The following is a 25,849-nucleotide window of genomic DNA, read 5'->3' on the forward strand; positions in this document are numbered from 1 at the left end:
ACAAATTACTTCTAACACATGGTAGTAGAAGCATAGAAGAGCAGATTTGCATAATCAGGCTAGCGAAAGAGAATCCTTCACATTGTTTAGATTTGCTTCCATATTAGTGGCAGGTGAAAGTTGCTAGGAGATGATACTACAATCTTAAAACTCTAAACAAGGTAATAGCAGTTATTGGCAAGGCATGTAGGGCATGGGTATAAGACAGCATGGGCAGACACATCCACAAGAAACTATAAAGGTTGGTGCCTGTCTTTCCTGAATGTGCTCAATGACCGTGAACTGAAAAAGCAAGCTGTCAAACAACTGTGAATCTGTGTTCTCGGATCTGACCTTGTCTGTCATGCAACTTGTCCTTGTCTGTTTCTTCCATTATAACACTATGAATTTCAGTAACGGTGATCAGCATTCTTAATCAATCTAATTTTCATGTTTGATTCTGAGATTAGCGGTATTTCAATCAGTTTCCATGCGGCTGATTTATATCGTTCAAATGCAGTTCTGCATATTCAGAAAATATTATTATGCATGTAATTATTCATTAATAGTGTTCAGAATGTATCTAATTACTAATTTGCCCATCCCACACAAAACAAATTTGCAGGTATGTAAAAATAGAGGAAATCACCAAGCAGTAATACTAATATAATATTGGTTTGATTATTTCAGACTGTAACATATAGTAACTCAGAAAATTAATGAAGAAAACAAATGCAATTTACTTCTCAGTACAAACTATTACCCATTTTATATAATATGATTATATCGTCATGCAGCTATTTTAATGGAAAGTTTCCCTGTAAGAATTTCAAGAGGTTGAAAATTTCTATATGGCGCCACAATCCTTTACATTGATAGGACATTCATTAGTTTGATGGATATGGGACTGAAAGCAGCAGAATCATTCATCTTGGAAATACATCCAGTTCGCTCCAGTTCTCTACCACATAAACTTGTCAATACCATATTCCAAACATCTTGAATTGATTGCAGAAATCTCATTTGGAATTATAAAAACTTATTTTATATAAATTTTCTTAGGTCTATTGGAAAGAGTGACATTTTTGCATCCAAAGATGGGAAAAACCTGTATATTCTTGGGTAGTCATAAATCAAAGACTTTGCTAATTGAACTTTGCCATTTCTAGGAGCTGGATTATGAAACAAAGACTAGCTATACGCTGAGAATTGAAGCAGCAAATAAGCAGGTAGATGCCCGCTTCTTAAGCCTTGGACCATTCAATGATGTGACAACAGTGAAGATCATTGTGGAGGATGTAGACGAGCCACCCATGTTCAGTTCGCTTTCGTATAGCATGGTGGTATCTGAAGCAGCCAAAGTAGGCACTATTATTGGTACTGTAGCAGCCCATGATCCAGATGCATCTAACAGTCCTGTCAGGTAATTTGATAGCTCATTTATTTATTCCTGTTATCTGTTGCTTTTCTCACAGGAGTATTTGAAATCATGAGGCCTATGCCAGTTCAACTGGTGGAATATCTCCATATCTCTTTATTTTCTTCCTTTATAACCACAAACTTGGAGACCAGGATAATTCGGAAGGTGCTCCAAAATATATCTCCAAACAGCCACACACATGCACCTACAATCACACATATGCAGAGAGGGGGGGAGGGGGGAGAAAGAGAGAGAGATGTATATCTCTCCCTCCCTCCCTCCCTCCCTCTTCCTTCCTTCCTTCCTTCCTTCCTTCCTCTCTCTCTCTCTCTCTCTCTCTCTCTCTCTGTGTGTGTGTGTGTGTGTGTGAGAGAGAGAGAGAGAGATTTGGTCAACTGAAACAAGGTTCTATTTTACTTTAAAATTGTGTACAAGTATATTAACAAGGACTGTGCAGGGAATGCCAAAGATCTTTATAAATGTGCAGTTCAGTAAGCTGTTAAGAGACGGAAGCAGCTAAATCTGCATAATATTAATTTGCTTTTCTGTTGTAATTGCAAATAGGTTTAATTCTTTAGGGCACAGCAATTTATAAACATTCAAATAGGTAAATACTACTTCATCAGTATTCTAGGCTACATTGCAATGGTTTTGTGGCATTTGTATAATACAGGGAGAGGGACAGCATGCATCACAAATGAAATCTGAGGAAAATATTCCACAGATGACAAGAATTTCTCATTATCCACAAACCATAGCTTTTGTTCTCTCTAAATTATACCAGCTGCTATTCATAAGCAGACTATTTCTAGAAACAAAATCAGTCCTGGATATTGCGTCAGTATTTATTCTTCAAAAAATTCCATATGTATATGAATATGTATATGTATACTGTGTGTGATGTCATTTCGTGTGTATATGTATATATTTAGTTTGTGGTATTAGTTTGGCTGAAAAGGAACTTCTTCAAGATAATTTAACTCAAAGTACTGTTGAATGTAAGAACAGAAAGGTTATTCAGCCAGTGTGTACCAGTTTGGTCCAAACAGTAGCAGAGATTGTGGGTGCGCCTGCCCCGTCCACCTGCCCTGGCACTATGCCATCCTATTTAGGCACAGTTTTGAGGCCAGGCGCATGTACAGAAGGTGCGCGAGCGAAGCATGTGTGCACATGCATGGCAAACCAATGGTAAAAAAATGTGAAACCCAACGCTGGCCTGATAGCTATTTAATTATAACTTTAAAATCCCAGGTTTTTAATGCTTCATTTGAGCCAAAACTTTTTTTTGAAAAAGATAAGCACAAAATGTTTGAAACAGTGTTATTACATTACTTATAATCAGTTGAATAATCAGGAAAATACACAAATGGCTTCCATTGTGATTGTTTATTAGCAACACTGAACAATACTACAGTTATTAACTTAAAGGGTTAAAAGCTGACCGGAAATTACATTTCATCTATCTGGACCTGTCAAGAATGATATTATGAAGATGACCAGCAATATCTTTGGTGCTGACCATGAAGCTTTTTACAAGTTTGGCATTCCTGGCTAAATATCAGAATACAATCACAAGTTATAACATACAAACAAACAGGCACTAAAATGAAACAGATAAATGTACTATTGTTGCAGAAATACTCTTAGAATTCTAACAGAAAAATAAAAATCATTAATTTAGGCTGGAAGTAACACCCCAGCTTTCTGCAAATTGATTTAAACTGAATTGGTTAATCAGTAAATGAAGCTTTTTCTTTAAAATTATCCTTAGTGGGAGAATTTAAAGCAAGCCAAACCATACCAATTAAACGTATGTACAAATAGATGCCTGTTAAACAAAAGAATTCAGCAAAACACGGTAAAAATAGAACATATTTTTACAATCTCGTATATATTTCAAATCCAGCACATATGGATTAGCAATTATGGCAGCCACTTACTGCATGTTACCCAGCTCAATGTATGTCTTTGACAAAAATTGAGCATTTTCATTAAAAAATATAATAATTCACAAGCTCGAAATAAATGAGGTCATGAATTACGATATTAAAATCTCAAGAGCCCTGTGTTTGTTGCTTATATGATACTGCTTAAAGAAAGAGTAGGAAAAATCAAATCAGAATGCTGTTACCAAAATCAGAATATTTCAAGTAATTTAGTCTCTCTAGGTCACAGATGTCAAACTCACTGTATCACATTGCTGTCAAATGACATTTTGTGACATTTTTCCCATTTACGGAGCTGGGATGGGCGTGGCCTGCATGTCATGTATCTGGCCTGTGGGCCACCACTTTGACATCCCTGCTCTAGATGATAGTATACATTTTAACAGCAGCATTTCTGATAATAGTTATACATTTGAGATAGAAGAATAGAAAGCTTCTGTGATAACTAATCTGTTAATATGATCAAAAATAAAATCTTCCTGCAAGAGTCAGAAGCCCAGACAGACTATACTCTAGATGGGAATATGAATGTTATTTCATAAACTCTTTATATTTTTGGAACCCCATCTTTCTGTTTTGTAAAATGTATTTTAGCAATAGCAATAACACTTAGATTTACATACCGCTTCACAGCCCTCTCTAAGCAGTTTGGAGTCAGCATATAGGCTCCAGCTATCTGGATCCTCATTTTACCAACCTCGGAAGGATAGAAGGCTGAGTAAAACTTGAGTTGCTCAGAACTGAACTCCTGGATTGAGCAGTGAGTTAGCCTGCAGTATTGCATTCTAACCACTTTGCCACCACAGCTTTTTTGTTTTAACCTTAGTTATGGTTATATATTTTTCAAGATATCACCTAATGTCCTTGTTTTTCAAATTTAATTCTAATTGCTAATAGTTGCTCATTAGTCCCTTTTTGTTTGTAATTATGTGGCCTTAGAGGGAAAAAAGTAGTATGCACATACATGACTAAATGATTCTAGATCCAACCTACATAGCTAGAGAAAAGGTAGTTGTTTAAAATAAACAATAGACAAACCAAATATGACAACAAACAGCAAGAGAGGTTGCAAAATAGGAAGATTGTAGAACTTTTTGCAAATTTTTAATGCCATTTGTTGTAAGAATCCAACTGCCCAAGGTACTTTTCTGAAATGTTCTTTTTTAAAACTGCAATAATTATAAGAAAAAAAAATATGACAAAGGTTTAGTGTTAGCTATGCTACCCAGTTTGTAAAGAGTCTCTCTTTACATTCCAATCTCTCTTTTTTAAGTCCAGCAAGATCAATATTTATTGTTTCACATAAAAAAATATCACTTTCCTGAATCTTCAAATGATCTTTATGACTGAGCCACAGATGTAGATTTCCATAGAAAACACCAACTGGATGGCTGCTACCTGCAACCAGTTTCATCTCCTAACTCTGAAATGTCCATCCTTTTGGTCAAGAGTGAATTGAAGTATATGTTTTGACCTATATCCACTTAAAATCATTTCATTTAATTAGGAATACTTTTGGCAGAATGTGGAAAATTTTTATGTGTATAGAAGCATATTCTTTTTCAAACCATGGTTTTACAATATTCAGTATTTCTGTCAGGTTTGTTGAACTAGCTGATGAAAGGTCTACAGTTCTCTGCCATTTATATCTCCCATTGCTGCATAGCCAAAAGAGGTGAAAATTCTGAAATGATAACATCATTATAATTAGTAAAGGTCTGGAACATATATGAATGTACACATCTCTCTCTCTACTCATTTGTTTCAATCAATTACAGTGTTGTTGCCATCCTCCTAAATTACTCCTTTCCTTCACTTACTCATTTTCCCGATAAATCAAATCATGGATTCTGTGGAAAATTCTAGTTAAGCCATTTACTCCACTACTGTTTAAATCATGCCACAAGCTCTTTGTCATTTTTGAAGTGCTGCCCTGCACACAAAAAAGGCTTTATGTAGAATGATTCATACTACCAGTGTGTGAGAACTCTGATTTTATACTTTTATTGTGACGGCAGGAATATGATTTAGGGTTATCCTATTATCCTGTCAACATACCCAAGTCTGGAAGCATTTGTAATGAATCTCAAAGGACATGGTTGTTTACAATGAGGGTAACCAAACCAATGAACATTGGATAATCTCTCTGTATTCTTTGCTGTTTATTTTTGCTTTTAAATTTTCTTTCAAAAGAATTTGGAGGAAGAAAGAGAGTGTGTTTAAGCCAAAGGTGTTCAGTAATCAGAGCCTGAGCTTGTACGATGACAATCAAACTCCAAGAGCAAATGTGATGATATATAATCCCTGATCTGCTCTCTGATTTCCTTATCCATCCTTTTTATGCCTCTAAAATATTTTTTTTTAAAAACCGTTACATCTTACTGTGCAAGCTCTGGTGGAAATGGAATAGGTTAAATACAAATAGTTGATTTTCAGATCTATTTTATGTTATAGTTATATTCACATGTAGAGTATCCCGTCACACACACACACAAAAACTCTTGCTGTATCCAGGAATTAAATAACAGAAAAGGCAAGAATATACCTGTGATCTCCCTTAAGAAAAACATTATGAAATATATAGGGATTAAGCTAACACGGTACATTTTACAGAAGCAGATAATACGGTATAATGTACTAACTTAGTTTAGAAAGACCATAAAACATCAGATTCAAAAAGGAATTTAAATGAAGAGGGAAAATAATAAAAACTCTTTCACTTTAATGTGAAATCAGTGAAACGTTTTTAACAATGTGCAATTATACATACATCAAAAATTTGCTTTCAAAGGTAGAAGAGGGAAGAGTGTTAAAAAGGGGGGTGGTGACTGGGCAAGCCCGACTAATTGTATATAACTGTACATTGGATGAATTATTTGATATGATTGTAAAAATAAAACTTTTTATAAAAAAAAAAATTGCTTTCATCTTTTGTCCAGGTATTCAATAGATCGAAATACAGACTTAGAAAGATATTTCAATATTGATGCCAACACTGGGGTTATTACTACAGCAAAGACATTGGACAGAGAGACAAATGCTGTTCATAATATTACAGTTTTAGCAATGGAAAGCCGTAAGTTGCCAATTTTTTTTAAAAATGGAAGTTTTATAATGTGTTGATTTTCACTGTATTAGCTAAGCAACTTTGAATCAAAACTTTTTTTTCTAAAACCCATGTCAATAGAAGTTTCTAGTTATAAACTTCTATTGAGAAGAGTTAATATTTATTCTATTTCATGATAATTCTATGTGTGTTAAACTACTTCTATGTATTATAGCATAAAATGTGTGTCTGTTGTTGTAGAAACAGCTCTACTGTAATGTTTTATTGTTTTATGCAAACTGCAGTAATCACTTTTATGGATTCAGAGACAAGAAATAGATTGGTTAATAAATGGCATTAAAGGGACACTGCAGAATTGATTGATCATGTAAATCTTTGGAACCCTAGAATTATATTTGACTTATATTATGGATAACAGAGGTTCATTAGTCATCTTTGTTACTACAAATTGGAATTTACTGTCTGTAACTACTATGTCAATACCTACATCTTGGTTAAAGAGAGTAGCTTCAGTAGATACTGCTGGTGATGGCTGAAACTATCAAATGCAACAAGTTTCATCATCCAAGTTTATTCCTTTGCTTTTATCTAAAATAGTAAATAAGAGGTATTGAAAATAAAAGGAGAATATATCTAATGAGTCATTGATTTGTTGAGATATTGCAATTACTGCATTTTGTTCTTGTCATTGCCACTTTTTTCCCACTGACAATTTCATGTTGTTACTGCAGTTATACAGAATATATTAGATATCTGCAGAATTGGTATATGATAAAGAATAATGATTCCTTTTTGTTCTTTTTATCAGAAAACCCTTCACAAATTGGGAGGGGCTATGTGGCCATCACTATCCTGGATATTAACGACAATGCACCTGAGTTTGCTATGGATTATGAAACAACAGTCTGTGAAAATTCAGAACCTGGCCAGGTGTGGATTTATATTCAAAACAGCTTGATGATATTTTCTGCAAAACAGTGATTTGATTTACAGCGATGCCTCTTTTAAATTAAAACATAATCAATTCATTGCAGTAAAACTGACATGTTGATTTGAAGCTAAAATAAGCATTAATTAGGTCTGAAACCTTTATCATCCAAAATCCCACTACAGAACTGCACAGGTGAATCTACACTACACACAGCTTTGAACATCTTCTAGACTTCTTAACTGATGAAAATAACCCATTTCCATTCTTTTAGACATCTCCCTATAGGAATACAACATTTCTGGTTTTTGTTTTATACAATGTTTCTGGTTCATACAACACTTCCTGGGAAGTTGAAGGATACATCAAAAATTTCTAGATCACCTTTTCTCAAAAAGTGGCCTGAAGAACATTAGGATCCTATGAGAAGCTGCTAGGAATTCCACAGGAACTTTTTGGGAGGAGTAGGGGCCTTAATTAACTTTAAAGTTAATGAAAAGCCAATGCAGTCCTAGGCTTATTAACAGGGGGATAGAATCAAGATCACATGAAGTGATAATACCACTTTATAATGCCTTGGTTAACAATCTGATCTTTAAATGAACTAAATTAATTACTGCTATTATTATTATTTATAATGTACTTATAGTTTCTTTTATTATTTAAAAAATACACTTTGCATGGATTTTTTGGAGGGGCACTGGGGTTCCACCAAGGCTTTAAAGGACTATACATGAGTCTCAAGGTGTTCTCCTGTCATGCAGAAAAGCAGGTCTGCAACATACATTTGAATCACTTTTGTTATTACGTCTTGGGAAAATAAGTTAGTGTCAGGATAACAGAGTTCAAACATTTGAGTTTGTGCTAAGTCCTTTAGGCAAAAACTTAAGCTTTCAGTTTGATGGAGCATTTGCGGCTTCTTTAGAAAAGATTTCTTTGGCTGACAGTATTTTTTGTCTCTTAAAATTCATTAAAATCACTGAACCCATCAAAGCTATCATTTCCCCTATTTGTTTCTTTTAAAAGTAATAATTTAATCTACTCTCTGGGGCTTTGAAATGATAACATTGCCCAAAACAAAGTGAATTTCATTTGGAAATATTTTCAGGAAAATACACCCCCCTCAAAAGCATTAAACGGCCCAGATTACATGTTACAATAGCAACATTAAAATGTGTGATATAGTATGAATTGAAATAGCCTTATAATTTCTGTTCAATTCACCTGAAGTTAAATTTATAAATTAACACTATTTTTTTCCTCAACACCCAGTGGGGTAGAAGAGGAAGTAAACAACAGTATTTTTAATCATTTTCATTGTCCCAAGAATTGTATGTACATGGAAATTGCCTCTTTCTAGAAACTCTTTCAAAACATTTTTTTTTTGTTCCAAAAAACCTGCTGTAAAAAATCTACCACATGGAGCCAATTTCAAGAAATAAATTCTGCCTGAGGAAGTGAAATTTATTCTACTTATATATTATATTTTAGCAAGAGAGTAATTGAATAGTGCCTCTCTTTTCTATCATGTTATTTTCCAGCAAGGAGAGCTGTTCAGAAAAAAAACTTCTATATACATTCTGAAAACAGATTTCAAGTCATATTAATATTTAAACTTTATGAGTAATTATGTATTCTTAATAGAAAATAATTACATTGTAATGAAAACAAACTAAAATCTGATATGAAGATGACATTTTTCCCTCCTTAGATCATTCAAAGAATCAGTGCCATTGACAAAGATGACCCACCTAATGGTCATCAGTTTTCCTTCAGTTTGGCAGGAGATGCAACAAACAACCACAACTTCACATTACAGGATAACAAAGGTAAGGTATCAGTCACAGTTCTAGCCTAAGGACATTTCAGAACAAACACGCTACCACTCTAATTTCTTCAGACAAGCAACACTGACTGTCACCTAGAGTAAATTCTTTGTCAGGAAAAACATTAATTAAAAGCAATCAGACCCCATAGTAATTTCTTATCTATAGATCATCTGTCAAGGAAAAAAAAGGTGTTAGTTAAATCATTTCAATCTATGAGCCAAACAAATGGGCTTCAAATCCTTTGTTAAACAAATTATTTTCACGTTTTTAAAACTTTTTTTTTCTAAATAAAATTATGCTTCAGGAGCATTAACATTACTGGGCTTCAGATTTAGATGTAGATTTTTTTAAAAAATTCTTTTAATCCTGCAAATAATTCAAGGCAGCGAACATACCTATTACTCCTTCCTCCTTCTATTTGCCCTGCAACAACACCCCTATGAGTTAAGTCAGGCTGAGAGAGATTGACTAACCCAATCACCCAACTGGCTTCTGTGGCTATGGCAGGACTAGAATTCATGGTGTCTTGGTTTCTAGCCGAGTGCCTTAATCACTAACCAAATTGCTTTCATGTACAGACTCTAGAAATACAGAAATAAACTTTTAAAAACTTGTGACAAAATAATTTCCCACACATCACTTGCAATATATGTGTCACATCGATCATAAATTGGAGGCAAGAGCTAAAACCCCCACATTTCTGGCTGTTAATGGCATTTCAGTCTCCTGAAAATAATCCTATATTCCTGATGGGTACAGATTAGTATTGTTTTGCAAAGTTTTAATCTTGTTTTATTGTTTTATGAAGAAAAATCCTAGAGGAAACATTTTGTCTCAGCCATGAGGCAACTATCGGTAACAGAATGTGATTAACTCATTCTCCAGAAACATATTGCTTCTTGGCCTGTAAATGATGTACAGAAGGAGAAAAAATCCTTGTGGTTTACAATTGATTCCAGGGTTATTGACTTTCCAGGTTTGGTAGACTAAGGCTTACCGCCCATATCTACCATATCAAAGAATGCAGCTGTTCTTTTCCCCTTTTGCTTATACTGTATATATTGCTTGCTTTATTGTACTATGTTAATGCACTGGCCGTTTGATCCCTCTCACTGAACTTTCCCTGTCAGTTTTTCCATTGTTATTAGGTATCCCATATCAGTTATGCTTCTATTTTTGAGACTTCAGTCAACTGGAGTTGTGCTTCAAACTAGACAACCTGTTCATTTTCTGCCTTAAAGATGGACATGTTTTGGGTGATGAGGGGCCACACTCAACATTTTTTTTGAAAAGAACTTATTTAAGGGTCAGCTATGGCTTTTGGATATGTCCCCATTCTTCCCTTAAAATAGAAGGAAAACATCACCAATTTTAGGCAACGTTTTGGAACTGGTTGTAGCTTATGTTCAGCCCAGCACTAAAATCTTCTGCTCAACACATTGTTTGTATAAGAGCAAGGATGTATATAGTCTATATGTGCTGTTTATTTATTGGATAGAAGACTGTGTTTATTTTAGTTTATTATTTATTTAAGACATGTTTTAGTATTAAAATGTTAAAACTGGCAGTTTTTTTAAAAAATCCATTATCTATCTGTTATTAAATTCATTACCTATTTTCATATCTAAACTGAAATCTTTACTATGACCTCATTTGAAGAGCTTAGATATGTTCCATTATCAAAATTAATTGTTCTTGTATCTGCTTAGTCCTGATCCTGAAGATTGAAAATCAGTTCAGTGTAATATTTCTTTGATTTATGTATCATTTTAAAGAGTAGTTTTCAAATATAAATCAGTTGTCATTTTATTATTGGATTCCAAATGCAGTTCTTTAAATAGGTAGCAATGTAATTTTTGTGTGAAGGACAAATGAATATTCAAAATTTGCATTTGCACTCATTTTAATTTTTGAGATATATTTTCACATTAATGAATCATCATCTGATACATGTTCTTCTGACTACATAGATTGATTTCTTAAATTTTAATTTACATACTCAGATTTGTGACAACAATGTATTTTGTTGACCTTATTAAATATTGATTATGTACTGATATGCATATTTTGTTTAAAAAACCATTTCACATTTCAAATATAAACCATGAATGGCAAGTATGGTTTCATATAGTATTTTATTGGCAATGACCAGGACCTTGAACTGAATCTTTGAAACAAACCATAACACCAGAGGTTTCACAATATCATTAAGCACACAGATGGTTGTATTTGGTACTAGCTAAAGTTTCTTTGTGATTTTCAAGGGCCATGTTGAGTAAATTGCAGTAGTACAAATGCAAGTAGCAAGGGCATAAGTGACCATCTTCAGTCTGTACTTTTCTAGATAAGACCACACTTAAGACCACAACTACTTGTCAGAAGCTCTCCTGGACATAGCATCTACAGCTTCTCCAGCCTAAACCTGGAGTCCAGGAGGATCCCTTGGACTGTAAGCCTGCACTTTCAGGGAGTGAAACTTATGAATAGCCAGAGTAGATTCTGAACCAACAACCACTCTGTCTTGCTTTGGTTGAATCTGATTCATCAGCATATCATCAACATATTGATGATACCTCACTTCATCCCAACAGATCATCTCATCCGTGTAGATGAGGAAGAGAAATGAGCCCTGGGAACCTCATATTGACCTTCCCTGGGATTAACTTTTCCCCTTCCTGCAACAATTTACAGACTTGCCTGCTCAGGAAATAAGTGGAACCATGGCCAATAGTCCCTCCCAATCCTAAATTTCACTAATAACCAGAAATATGCTGTGATTCACATAACTGAAAATTGAAAAATGTCTAGCAGGGCATTGATGGTTGCTTTTCCACCATACATGGCCAATTTCAGGACAACAGGGAGGGCAATTTATGGAGTTTCTGACTCATTCCTGGCTTGCATTCCTACTGCCTATCACATAATCCCTATCTTCCAGAATCTTTGTATTTGCTGTCCTACCACTTTGCCCTAACCTAACTAAGAAGGAACGTTGGATACAGGACAATAGTCCAGCACTGCATATCTAAGCTAGATTTCTTGAAGAGGCAAACTTTTCAACACTACTGAAACTTTCCTTAAAAACAAGGCACTGACTGATGTCCAAAATCCAATCTGCATTTTCTTCTTTGGCAGCTTTTGGCAGCCCACAATATGAAGAAAAGAAGATGGACTTATAAATAGATTTGTTTTATAAAGTAATTAAGGTTTTGGTTGGTTGGCTGATTGTGTTTTGTGCATGTGCATGCTTTAATAACACTGCCTTATGCCAGCAGGCAAAATCAAGTGATTTTCACTTGATTATTCTAAAGAGGGAATAAGAGTTTATTTTTAGTCCAAGTCACATAAGGGTATGATTACAGTAAATGTGTCTTGCTTTCAGTAATTTTTTTTTTCACGGGTAGGGGGATGCCAAGAAGAAAGCCAAAATTACTTTGATCTTATGTTATGACTTGATTACAATTGTAAGGTCTAAGAGCAGTCAGAAAAAAAACTTGGGATCAACTAATTGGAAAGATATATATAAAACAATTTTTTCAGCCTCAGTTGTCTTTGCATAGTATTTTTGCATGCAAGCTTTTTCCCTAAGCCTAATTTTTCCCTAAGCCTAATTTAAATAATACTCAGGAGTATTATTTAAATTAGTAGCAACCCATTTTGGAGATCATTTGAGAAGGGGATCATAAAGAAAGCCAATCCCTTCCCTTTTTATGATTATTTTTTACAGAGAAGGATCAATTGGGGATAATCACTAGAGAACAATAGGGAGGTGGTTGAGGCTATGATGATGATGATGATGATGATGATGATGATGATTTCATTGCCAATTTAGCATTGCAGTTGTGATTACTATGTAGTCCTTTTACTATGAACAGTTTATGCCTATTCTTGCTTCTTACACTACCGGGTATATTCTCCCATATTATATAACATTCCTGCCAAAACTGTTAAGGGAGCTCTCTGCCACCAAAACCCAGAATAGCAGGGACAACAGTAGCACTACTGAAGTAAAGAAAAAAAGGAAGCTATTACTTACTGCTTTGTTAACCACGGGCAACTTACCAACAATAGGCAATGTTTTTCTTATCAATGGGCAACTTTCCCTTCAAAATCAGGTTTCATTGGTGAAAGAATCTGGTTTCTACAGTAAACAAAAGCTGTCTGGTTCTTTTTAATTTTAGTGGTGCCAAAGGCTGGCAGCTTTGTTAAAACTCCTTTTTCTTTGCCTACATTTGTTGGTACTGGGTGCTTCTGCTTCTGCCTGAAAGTTAGTTTTTCAAATTAGTTCCGTGTAAGAGTTGTAACTTCAGTCTCTTGGATCTAGCACCGAAGTGGACAGCCAAGAATAATTCTTGCAAAATGTAGAGGTCTGCTTGAAGAGGATCAGTTCCATAACACTGAAGACAAGTTGAAACAAGTGAAGAAAATGGTTATTTATTCTGTTTACTTATATCTGACAGTATAATTGCAATATAATTTATCAATTGGATCAAACTACCTGGAGAACACTCCTGAACAGGCCATGCAAATTGACTCAAATTGACTTAATAGCAATTAGCTCCAAATAGTCTGTGTAATACATCTGTCCAAATCCTAAAGAATGGCATAATGAACTCTTAAGCGGACACTGGGGTGATCTTTGGAGAATATGCGATTTTCCTGAGTGATACAGCTCTTCACTATTCTTCTTACGTGCATTCTGTAGTTTATATGTATAGTTCCTGCATTTCTAAAAAAAGGAGCATGAACCATAGGTCTCCACCGGGGTCAGGAGGCAACAAGTGGCAAAATATATGTCATGACCCATGACTTACATACTTCCATCTGATATTAGGACCCAAGTACAAAATTCAAGGGATTTTATTTGAATGTGTTAGAGTGGAACTGCATCTCAGTTGGGCCAATTATAATGGGCATAAGTCACGGATAGAAATTATGGCTCTCTGGGTATTAATGAATTACAGCTTGTAGCATCCAACCATCAACTGGTTAGGGTTGCTGGGAATTGTATTTTAACAACGTATCTAAGGACACTTTTACACTATCCTTAGCGCAGTTGTAGAAAAAACTTTAACCTTTTCTATTGTCTTTCTTGTGCTGTTGCATTAATACCTAGAATTTCAAGTCTGCCATTAGGAAAAGTGGAAGACATGGTTCAATTAGCAAATAAGAATGAGAGATTAGGAATAAATAAATAAACTTTAATCTAAGACTGTCTACTGTTGGCCTCACCCCATTCCTGAGAGGTCTATAAGGGGCGTGCATAAGAGCACAAATGTGCCTACCGTCCCTGTCCTAATATTCCCTTTAATTGTATTCATTTTATGTATTCAGTTCAAGCATATACTTATATATATTATCTAATATGTACTCGACAAAATAAATAAATACATCTTTTTTTTAACTATTTACAAAAGGCCATTGCAGTCTTTATGCTTACTTCCAGGGACTGTGCTTTGTACTTTCAAATTACGATGCATGTTTTTTTTATATTGCCAAGCTAAGGTAATATTAAAATTAATCTAAAAAAAAGTTTTTTTTTTCTTTAAGAAAATGTTATTTCCCTTTTGTCTTTTCCTTGATCTAGACAATACAGCATCTATACTCACCAGACGAAATGGCTTTCGAAGGCAAGAACAGTCGGTTTATTATTTGCCAATATTCATTGTAGACAGTGGCTCACCTTCCCTGAGTAGCACCAATACACTCACAATTCGAGTCTGTGACTGCGATGCAGATGGCATTGCCCAAACATGTAATGCAGAGGCCTACATCTTGCCAGCTGGACTCAGTACTGGAGCACTCATAGCAATCCTGGCTTGCGTGTTGACACTGCTAGGTACGTCTGTGTGGTTTCTTCACTGAAGGGAACAATCCTCCTTCAAAATACGTGGAATACTGTTATTTTCATTTCTTAATTATTGCCTTTTCATTGCAAGAACTATACAAATTAAAATAGATTTTAATTTGTATATCATCTCATATAAAGGTCCAGATTTGCTTAACATCGGTAGATGTGGTTGCATCGGATATCTTCTGATGTTTATAACATTTAATTCCTGCAATGTTTGAATTTTTTTTAAAAAAATAACTTACTTAGTGTATTTTTGGAGTGATAATTCAGGGTGGCTAACAGTTAAAACAGGAAAAAAAGATGCATAATTACAAAAATAAATAGCAAGAAATCTTAGCCTTATCAAAAATCAGGCAGGCAGTGGCGTTATTGTGCTTAAATTGATGGAACAAGGTTTCACAAGTTTTGATGGTAATGATATCTGATGACCTTGGGTGGAAATTCTATAATGGGAGGAAACATTTTTTCATATATCCTGCAGCCACTTGAACATTTAAAAGACAGACACAACAATGTGAACTGAATTTGAAAGAAGCCAGAATTCTTATCAGGTCATTTTACACAGCATATAACATGTGCTTATGCAGTCTTCTTTTATCTGATACAAAAGGCATCAAAATCTGTGATTGTTACAAAACCATTATCTCTGATCACAGATTAGTTTATTTGGGATCTATGTGAATGTACACATTTTAGACTCAATATGTGTACTCCATTCTTTTTTAAAAAAAAAACCAATCACATAAAACTAAATTACATTAGCAAAATGGTACAAAAGCAATATATTCAGGAAGCACTAAGATGGGTTACATTCTCTTAAGTGTAGACAGTGAGCTCTGAACTGTAGTTTGAACTACAGTTCAAACTGAATGTTTGTTCAGTTATTGTCCAGTGTTTTATTTATTTTGTAATTATGGCTTTGCTTAGGTCTGGATATTTCTGGACAAATGGAGTTTGTCCAAAGTTAATCTAAAATTCCTATTTTACTGGAGTACATTTTGCATTATCTACTTAGGAAATCATTCCCATTTATATAATAAACTTTGAACCAAAATTTACCACAGCCCTATCACATTGCATACAATTAGTCAGACTAGAAACTTCCAATCACCATCTGTATGATCTATTTCCATAATGTTCCCCATGTCAAAGGGCATTATAGAATTCTGCTTGCTCAGAATTATTTCTTAAACAAAACAATTATATATGGAATGGAAGAAATGCACTTATAGATTTACAGGAATATTTAAAAATACATAAGTATTTAATACATAAGTATGTAAAGTAAGGTTCTACATTTAGGCCAAAAAAACAAAATGCGCAGATACCGGATATGTGGTACTTTGCTCAATAGTAGTATTGAGCAAATGTTTTCACCACTAGGCTCTTTCAGGCTTTATCTGGTAGCTGGACTGGAACCAATTAGATAAGGCCATAGGAAAATCCAAGGATAAGTAATTTTTATTGATGGAAGTAGAAAGACAATATCCTTAGAATTTACTATTAATTATGGAACTAGTCTTATTTATAAATAAAGGAATAAAATCGTTTTACATTTAATTTTTATCTCCACCCTAAATGAAAGTGAATGTGCTCCTTGTCTTTTTTGGGATTTATTTGTTCCTTTTTGTCCCTTCTTTTTACAGTGAAAAGGTTTATTTTGATCTGGTTGCTCATTGACTGTGGAGAATTAACTCTCAACAAGTGTTGTGCCAAATTCAGATCTCATTATAGCTCTTGCTTTTGTTTGGTTAACCTTTTCAGAATTGAAACTCTTTTTTTCTAAGTGTGCTAGTTTTCTAAGTGTGTCTAACTTTCAGTTTTCTAACTTTCTGTTTTCCTATAGTACAGGTTCTTAACAATAGTTTCCACCAAAAATATTAGGTATAAAAGTTAAGATGACAGTGCTTTACCAAGCACTGTAATTATTGTGCTGAGTAATGATAAAAGAAAAGACTCAGATCTCCAGATGGCCCTTTACCGTATTAAAGATCACAAAAACATTTCATAATTGATATATTAAATCTAGGAGCTCTAGAAACGCAACTGACACTAAAGGAGAATTGAAGGCAGATTCAACTTTGCTGAGAACTCCAAGTTATATCGGAGACAATATAACTTATTAGATAGAGAATAAAGATTAAATTCATACTTCCAAACAATTCTAACATCATTCAAAATATTCTTGCTTATGTTACTGCCGTGCAAATCCAGCATAATGGAATGACTCCAGGTTTCAAAATTTACCCTAAACTTATATTACACAGTGTAATTGTGTAATTGTAGTTGAAAACTTTACCTATAAGTCAAGATGGAAATCTGATTTTACATTATTTTCCTGGCGTCAAATAAAACATAAGTAAATTCCTAAAACTAATTTTGTAATTTGCAAAATCAAATGAAAATTGTTATGATGTGTGTCGTTTCATTTACACTGTACATAATTTTTAAAGAGAAATGAAGAAAATCTTTAATTCCTCTAAGAATAATATGGCAATTGCAGTATATTTTTTCAGTTAATATCAAAGAAATATAATAATAATAACTGTTTAACATTATAGTTATAATGTTGTTTTTATAATAACTGCTTAATATTCTAGTTATAATTTTGTGCATACCAATAACTCTCTTTTTCCATACTTTCTTCCCACCAAGTTTTACTGTATTTGAACATGGTGCAGTCTGGTTGACCTACTTTCCAGATCTGCATCAGTATTTTACACAGGATACCTGATTTGTAGAGAATCATGTTAAGTTCTTTTTCAGATCAGGAATAAGTAAATTGTAGTGGCTATGGACTGAACTTAATGGTTTCTGAGAACAAAGGTCATTGTATTCCAATACAAGAGGCTATTTTGTAAGGAGTAGGATTAAATTCCCCACCCCCAGTTTTGTGCTATGGTTGTTACCTTTTTGGCCTCAAAGTTTGAAAGAACACCTTATTAGATTTTGTTTTTTTGTTTTCTAAGACAGTGTGGTGACTTTGTAGTTTTGCATGAACCTATTAGGTTGCTTGTATTTAATTTAGATCAGGGGTTTCCAACCTTGGCAACTTTAAGACTTGTGGACTTCAACTCCCAGAGTTCCTCAGCCAGCTTTGCAGTTTAGGAGAATCAAATAATCGTTGGGTAATGAAATGTCTATAAGGAAACAACCAAGTTCAAAGAGCACGAGGAACTCCACAGTAAAGCCCTGAACTATAGATACTCTCTTCTATTGGCATAAAACAATGTCAGTAATAAATAAATACATGCATATATAAATCTAAAATAAACCAATCATTCACATACAGAACCAGCATTTTATTGAACAATCAATAAAAGCTTTGTTGCAATGATTTTAAAAAAACCCTATATAAGTTAAACTAAAATGTAATAAATAGAAATGAAGAAATGATTTTTGGTAGCTAGCTAGCAAGTCAAATCTATATTTTGTGGGAAACAATGTTAGAATAGCAGAGATAAGTCTGCCACGCTTGCAGCATTTAAAATGATTTACCAAGTTGGCATATTCATATTAAACCAGTGGAGGCAGCATATATGCTAATCTTATATGGAACGTCATTATGCAGTTAGACTTCAATAACATCTACAATCTTCCATTCAGAATATGCTTCAGTGAGTTGGACTAGTGAACTCCTATCAATTGGCCAACATTGCTTCAGATGATTGGAATTGTTGATCCAGAAATCTAATGAAAACCAGGCTTAGACTGACTACTATTTAGAATGGAAGCTTCAATTACTTTTTAAGCCTTTAATATTTGTGAATGTGTTAACAACAGGTGGTCCTTAATTTACAATGGTTCATTTAGTGACCGTTTGAAGTTACAACAGCACCGAAAACAATGACGTATGACTGTTTTTCACACTTAGTACTTAGCAATAAATACCCAGCCCTATCATGTTAAATTGGCCTCCGTACGGGATATGTTCCTGACTTGGGAAAAGCAACTTTTATTGCATAACTGCTATCCTGCTCTTGCATTTATTTGAACAAAAGAGGAAAATTGGGGAAAAGTTTTACCCCCTGTCCTCTTGGACTATGGGTATCTTTTCAAGCAAACTCTTGTGCCCTTAAGTTCAGGTAAATAAAAGCTGGAGACTCATTAGATTATAACATATATTTATCATTTAGAGTCCTTCTTCCTTTTCCTCGGTTATCTTTGTTTTGATGAAGGCAGGTCTCAAATAATTTGTAAGTTAGCCGAAAACAAATTTGGAATATTTTGTTCTGAAGCCTAAAAGAATTTTGTACAGTGAAAGTAATGAACAATTCTGTCTGTGAATTCCATTATTTGTTTAACCTAATACCAGGGATGAAATCTAGCAGGTTCTGACAGGTTTTGGAGAACCGGTAGCAGAAATTTTGAGTAGTTCAGAGAATCGGCAAATACCACCTCTGGCTGGCCCCAGAGTGGGGTGGGAATGGGGATTTTGCAATATCCTTCCCCCAGGAGTGGGAAGGGAATGGGGAGTTTGCAGTATCCTTCCCCTGGAGTGGGGTGAGAAAGGAGATTTTGCAGTATCCTTCCCCTGCCATGGCCACCAAGCCACACCCACCAAGCCATACCACGCCCATCAAGCCATGCCCGCAGAACTGGTAGTAAAAAAAATTGGATTTCACCACTGCCTAATACTAATAAGAATTCCACAGTATTATAAAAGCTTACATGTTTATTTTTATACAAGCTAAACGTATGATCACAATCCACTAGCAAGAACATAGAGGTGAGAAAGGACGATTAATATAATTGTTAGTCTTTAAAGTACCACAAACTCTTCGTCACTTTTCTGCTAAAAAATACCTAACATAGCTGTATCTTATTTTAAAACTAGTGTTGGCTGATACTGGTTTTTTTCTTTCAAACATGTCATCGTTGTTAATTTTATAACTCTGTTCTATAATAGTTGCCATTCAAATCCAGCAATTAGTACATTGGAAGAAAAATTGACTAGTTTTTGAGACATTGCCATGGATTTTGCACTGCTGTTCATACAGCTTTTATTCAGATAGAGGTTAAAAATTATTGTGCAAGAGCAGTTGAAGTGATTAGAAATTAATATTCTTTTAAAGCCATTTATATGCTAAATTGTTTAACATTTCAAAGGACTTTTTTTTTTTTTTGGTTTGGCTTCAAGCAATCATGAGTTGTGCAAGGCAAAGCTGCATAAAACATTCTTTTTATCTTGCTTTTTATTGTACCTCTCAGCAGATAAATCTACTAAGTTTCATATATTTTGCACTTATTAGCAGGTATTTAACTCCCCAGATAAAGTCTGCTGAACATGTCACAGTGTGAAAACACATTTTCACTGGCGTAATGAACAGATTAACTGCTTGCTACATGGCATAGTTAGTAACTTAGAATAGTCAAAAGTAATTTTAAAAGAAAGAAAAGCCTAGCAGTGTCCATTGGGGGGCTGGATTTGAAATACATTATAAATGTATTATTTTTTCATTTTTTATTTTATAAAACTTAAAGGCTAATTGGAATCTTATCAGTCTTATCCTGGATAATATAGTTACTCAATGAATCCCTACCTTTTATTTTCCAACGCATATGGAAAATACGTGCCAGCTATCGTCTTTATTTTATTCCAGGTTTCTTTTCTTTCTGTACAACCATTGACATGTTCTTTTATGGAAAAATGTATTTAGTACAGTAATTATAGTATGGACGTTAAGATCAATTTTTCAATTGCTTGCACCTACTGTACATTAAGAGCCACTATTTTACATTGTGATAATGATAATTGCAAAAGCACAAGAAGTCATTATTAAAAAGAACCCAGTACAATTTGGATTATCATGGATTGCCTTAATATGTCGATTGTGTTTAGAAATATTTAATTAATACAAACGTATAATGCAGTGTTTTGTTTTGTTTTATTTTGCAGAATGGTATAACTAGATCTTTAGCAAAAGTCTTCCTTAAAGATAAATATATGTATAACTTGAAATTTGAGTGTTGAGATTGTTTTTGTTGATTCTTAATATCACCTGCAAATAATTAAATGAGTATATACAAACTAAATATTTAAGTCTTTTTGGTAATTCTGCGAATATCCTATAATAAAGAATAAAGAGCCGCAGAGGCACAGTGGTTAGAATGCAGTACAGCAGGCTACTTCTGCTAATCCTCAGCTGCCAGCAGTTTGACAGATCGATCTCACCAGGCTCAAGGTTGACTCAGCCTTCCATCCTTCTGAGGTCGGTAAAATGAGGACCTAGATTATTGGGAGCAATATGCTGACTCTGTAAACCGCTTAGAGAGGGCTGTAAAGCACTGTGAAGCAGTATATAAGTCTAAGTGCTATTGCTATTGCTATCCTATCTCTAAAGCCATCAGGAAATTATCTTCAAAAATTGTCAAAAAATGTTGTTATCTAGGGAAGTGATCTGGGCCATTAAATATCAAGATCTCTATGGTTTCTTATTGCAAAATACCTATCACAATCCGTGATAGATATTGTGCATGTTAAAGCAAAGTGCTTTGTATTATAATGCTTTTAATGCATGAACCACAACTTATGCTAGCTATTATTTAACAACTCTGAATTTTCCAATCAAGGATCAGATACTTTATCAATAATCTGTACTCATACACTTCAATAATGGAGTTTACTTTCCAAACCCTGACAGTTAAAGTGCACATAGAGGGTTTATAAACATGCTTTTATTGCTCGGGCAATTAAGAGTTCAGAAAAAGGTCTCTATATTTAATGGCTGAGACACTATAATTTTCTACTTGAATTTGCTTTAAAACATATGTTTTAGCAATCTGTACCAAATAAACAATACATATGATGACATTAAATCAGAATGAACATAGTAATAGATTCTTTAATGTTTAAAAACATTTAAAGCCACCTTAAGGAGCTATTTTTTCCCTAAAAACCTTATTGTGTAACCATCAGAAACCTGTTTATAATTTATGAATAATTTTACTCTGAATGGGGAGTGTAATGAATTGGGAATTAGCTTGATTCAACTTTGCTTAAAGCTTTACTTTTTCCATTGCAGTGCTTGTCCTGCTGATTGTTACAATGAGGCGACGGAAAAAAGAGCCTCTTATTTTAGATGAAGAGAGAGATATCAGGGAAAATATAGTCCGATACGATGACGAAGGAGGTGGAGAGGAGGACACCGAGGCATTTGATATGGCTGCCCTGAGGAACCTCAACATCATTCGTGATACCAAGATCAGGAGGGATGTGACTCCAGAGATCCAGTTCTTGAGCAGACCATCTTTTAAAAGCATCCCTGATAATGTTATTTTTCGGGAATTTATTTGGGAAAGGCTAAAAGAAGCTGATGTGGATCCCTGCGCTCCACCATATGATTCCCTGCAGACATATGCATTTGAGGGAAACGGTTCAGTGGCTGAGTCACTCAGCTCTTTAGATTCGGTCAGTTCAAACTCTGATCAGAATTATGATTACCTCAGTGACTGGGGGCCTCGTTTCAAACGGCTTGCAGATATGTATGGAACTGGACCAGAAAATTTGTATTCATAGCCTTTGAACTTTTTTATGACAATGCACTAAAGGGAAAAGGAAAGAGAAACTCAGTATCTGGACTAAGAAAAATCTGTAAATATTTCTCCATCTTTTTTTAAACTTGTTTTTTTCCTTTCCTTTCCTTTTTCTTTGACTTGGTGAAGCTTATCTTCATTAGAAAATTGCCCAAGGAACTGCACTGAAAAATAAATAGTGAACATCAAATGGCATTTTTGGTAAAAATTAAGATGCTTGGCCATATACAAATAGATAGCAACCCTTATATCTCATATACCTGCAGAGGCACTTAACCTCTAAGAGTAAGTACTGCACTGTGACCTCAATGAGCCAATGATACCCTGTAGATGCCTTCTGAGTTTTGCTGGGTTGAGACTTCAGAGTCTCTGCTTAGTGGAGGAAAGGGGAAAAAGTTCATTTACCATTTAAAATAGTATTACAATATATTGTATACTATTAATGCAAGGATTCATCTTTCATTTGCAGTGTTGCATGCAAGTTGCTGGCTCAAAACAATCCAACACAGTGACTTCTATTTGTTTGAAAGGCTACTAAGTCCAAAAAAAATAAATAAATCTGTAAATATCTGGGTAATTCTGAAAATAGACTGCAGTTCCTATTCTGAAAATCTGCAAAATATGCCATTGCCTTATTACAATTGTTTGCAGGAAATGTCAGTTGAAAAAGATGGAAAGTGATTCTCACAGTTTTGTGATGCCTATGTAGGTATGGGGGAAAAGTTGCTGTCTATATATTGATTATTATTAATATTAATATTATGTCTTCTGATTCATACAGGAGAACTTTTTTTCCCATTTTTTAAAAAATAAAATGTTGACATGTAGAGAGGTATGTTCATTTTGGAGTTCTGATCTCCATTTACATTCAGGTTTGTTATATGCATTGTGGTGTTAGATGCTTGGGAACATGCTGTTTTTTCCTCCAGTCTCCACTACATGAAGGAAATGAAGCATGGAAATAGAGAAATTATAGTAAAGCAATTGAACTCGCCATTCATCTCTCCAAGAGGAACACTGCTACAAGGACACGTGGCTGTCATTGTTCTTCTGAGCCATTACAGTGTCTAAGGTTTTTGAATAAAATGTTTGTACTTTGAATTTTCAAAGGAGACTACAGATTGCAGCCAGGAGTGTCTCTAATGGAAGTTGTAGTTTTTCAAGGTCATTTGTTCTATGTGCTTCAGCAATTTACACAAACCTGCTCCTTCTATCAAATTCCCTACCTCTTTACTGCTGTGGAATCACAGAAAAGGACTCTTTTACATTTCTTTCATATGTTAAGCAGCATGATATGATTAGCACCAATTCTGTCTTCAGATCCTCACAACCCACATAAGCATTTTTCTCCAGGGAGGTCACTTCCTAACACATCATTTCTATACCGGTTCAGGTGTGCCAAACTTGAAGAATAACTACTGCAGTTCATTAAAATAATATTGGGGGCTTTTTTTTTGATGTAGGATTTCTTAGAATATGACAACTTTTATGGTTCAGGCAATATTTATATTTTAGCTGTTATTAGAAAATAAAACATGGATTGAAGTAGAATAGTGCTTTATTTTAATACTTTATTTTCTTCTCTGTCTCTTTCCCTCTTCCTCCCCTCTCTCTTTTCTTGAACAAGGACCAGTTTTAAAAACATTAATTACTGCTACAGCTCTTGTAGCAAAAACTCTAGAAGATATCATTAACTCTCTAGAAAGGAGAGATTTGGAGCATGTTCTTATATGACCATTTCTGAATCAAGAAGCAAATGGCTTGATTCTTACCTAAATTTTATTTATACAGACACATGAACTGGTCAAGCCTATTCTTATAGGCAGCTAAACAAATGCAAAAATCAAATCAGGGAGCAGTTGCTAAAATTCCTAATGTGTTCTGAAGCACTTTAAAATAGAATGATAAGGATTTGTATCCCTTCAGGGATCCCTTTTGGGATTCCAAAAGATTCAGAGCACACAAAAATATGAATGTCCATGACTCTTGACGTCCACGACTTTTGCCCAAGATTGTGGGGTAGCTTGATATATATGACCTACAGACAGATACCATATTTATAAAAGGGTTAGTATCAAGATCACGTGAAGCATTAGTACTGCTTTATACTACATTGTTAAAACTACACTTAGAATATTGTGTCTGGTTTTGGTCAGCATGATACAAAAAACGTTGAAACTCTAGAAAGAGTGCAGAGAAGAGCAACAAAGATGCTTAGGGAACTAGAAATTAACCATATGATGAATGATTGTGGAAACTGGGAATGTCTAGTCTAGTGAAGAGAAGGACTATGGGGATATGATGGCAGTCTTCCAATATTTGAGAGACTGTCTCAGAGGAGAGAAGTAAACCTATTATCCAAAGGACCTGAGAACAAGACAAGAGGTAACAGATGGAAGCTGAGCAAAGAGAGGTCCCTCCTAGAATTCAGGAGAAATTTCCTGTCAGTTAGAGCAATCAGTGGAACGGCTTCCTCCAGAAGTTGTGGGTGGTCTATCACTGGAGATTTTAAAGGAGAAATTGGAGAGCCATTTTTCTGGAATGGTATAGGTCTGCTTGAGCAAGTGGGTGGACTAGAAGACGTCCAAGGTCCCTTCCACAATAACTCTGTTATTCTGGACCTCCACAAACTCACAAGACTTTTTTGAAATCTGGTCCAAAACAATATTGGCCCTTTAAAATTTAAGAAGTTTCTTATATATAAAAGCCATTAATATAGCTGGAGTATTACACAGGTTTATTCTCTACTTACTGAACTGGAAAGAACATATACAAAAATTAGGGCACTGTCAGAGACAAATTTGTGCCTTCACCTAGAAAGTTAAGTACTACTATAGAAAGGCTCATCTGACTTTTTGAAAACAGGTTAGAGAACATACTTTTCAATATGAAATGGTTTCTTTTATACAATGCTTATGATGGACAAATCTAGAATGCATCAATAACAGAAGGGAAATCACCTTAAGGTTTTGTAATTCTTGCAGCTCAGCTGTGTCAATGAATTACATCCAAGTGGCCTTCAGCTTCATTAAGGAATAAAGTTTGATCACGCGGAAACACAATTATTTACCTTGGGTAACATTTTTGTAGACAATCATTGTTTCATGATTTAGTAGACTTTGGAGATATATATATATATATATATATATATATATATATATATATATATATATATATATATATATATATATATATATATATATATATATATATAATGAATATTTTGTAATGAACAAATATCTTAACTTTTCATCAAAAATGTAAGATTTCAATAAAAAATAAAAAAATTA

General features: G+C 34.3%; 1 protein-coding gene across 1 annotated transcript in view; it reads left to right on the plus strand.

Annotated features, from left to right (window-relative positions):
- LOC131195508 (cadherin-7) overlaps positions 1–25,643 on the plus strand; it is a 133,203-nt gene extending 107,560 nt beyond the window's left edge. Inside the window, exons 7-12 of the mRNA XM_058177469.1 lie at positions 1,149–1,402; positions 6,285–6,421; positions 7,221–7,342; positions 9,052–9,169; positions 14,757–15,008; positions 22,049–25,643. Of these exons, the coding sequence (XP_058033452.1) occupies positions 1,149–1,402; positions 6,285–6,421; positions 7,221–7,342; positions 9,052–9,169; positions 14,757–15,008; positions 22,049–22,542 (1,377 nt within the window). The 3' untranslated portion in view covers positions 22,543–25,643. The remainder of the gene's footprint in view (positions 1–1,148; positions 1,403–6,284; positions 6,422–7,220; positions 7,343–9,051; positions 9,170–14,756; positions 15,009–22,048) is intronic.
- The last annotated feature ends 206 nt before the right edge of the window (positions 25,644–25,849 follow it).

This window comes from Ahaetulla prasina, chromosome 3, assembly GCF_028640845.1.
Source record: "Ahaetulla prasina isolate Xishuangbanna chromosome 3, ASM2864084v1, whole genome shotgun sequence".
Taxonomy (NCBI): Eukaryota; Metazoa; Chordata; class Lepidosauria; order Squamata; family Colubridae; genus Ahaetulla; species Ahaetulla prasina.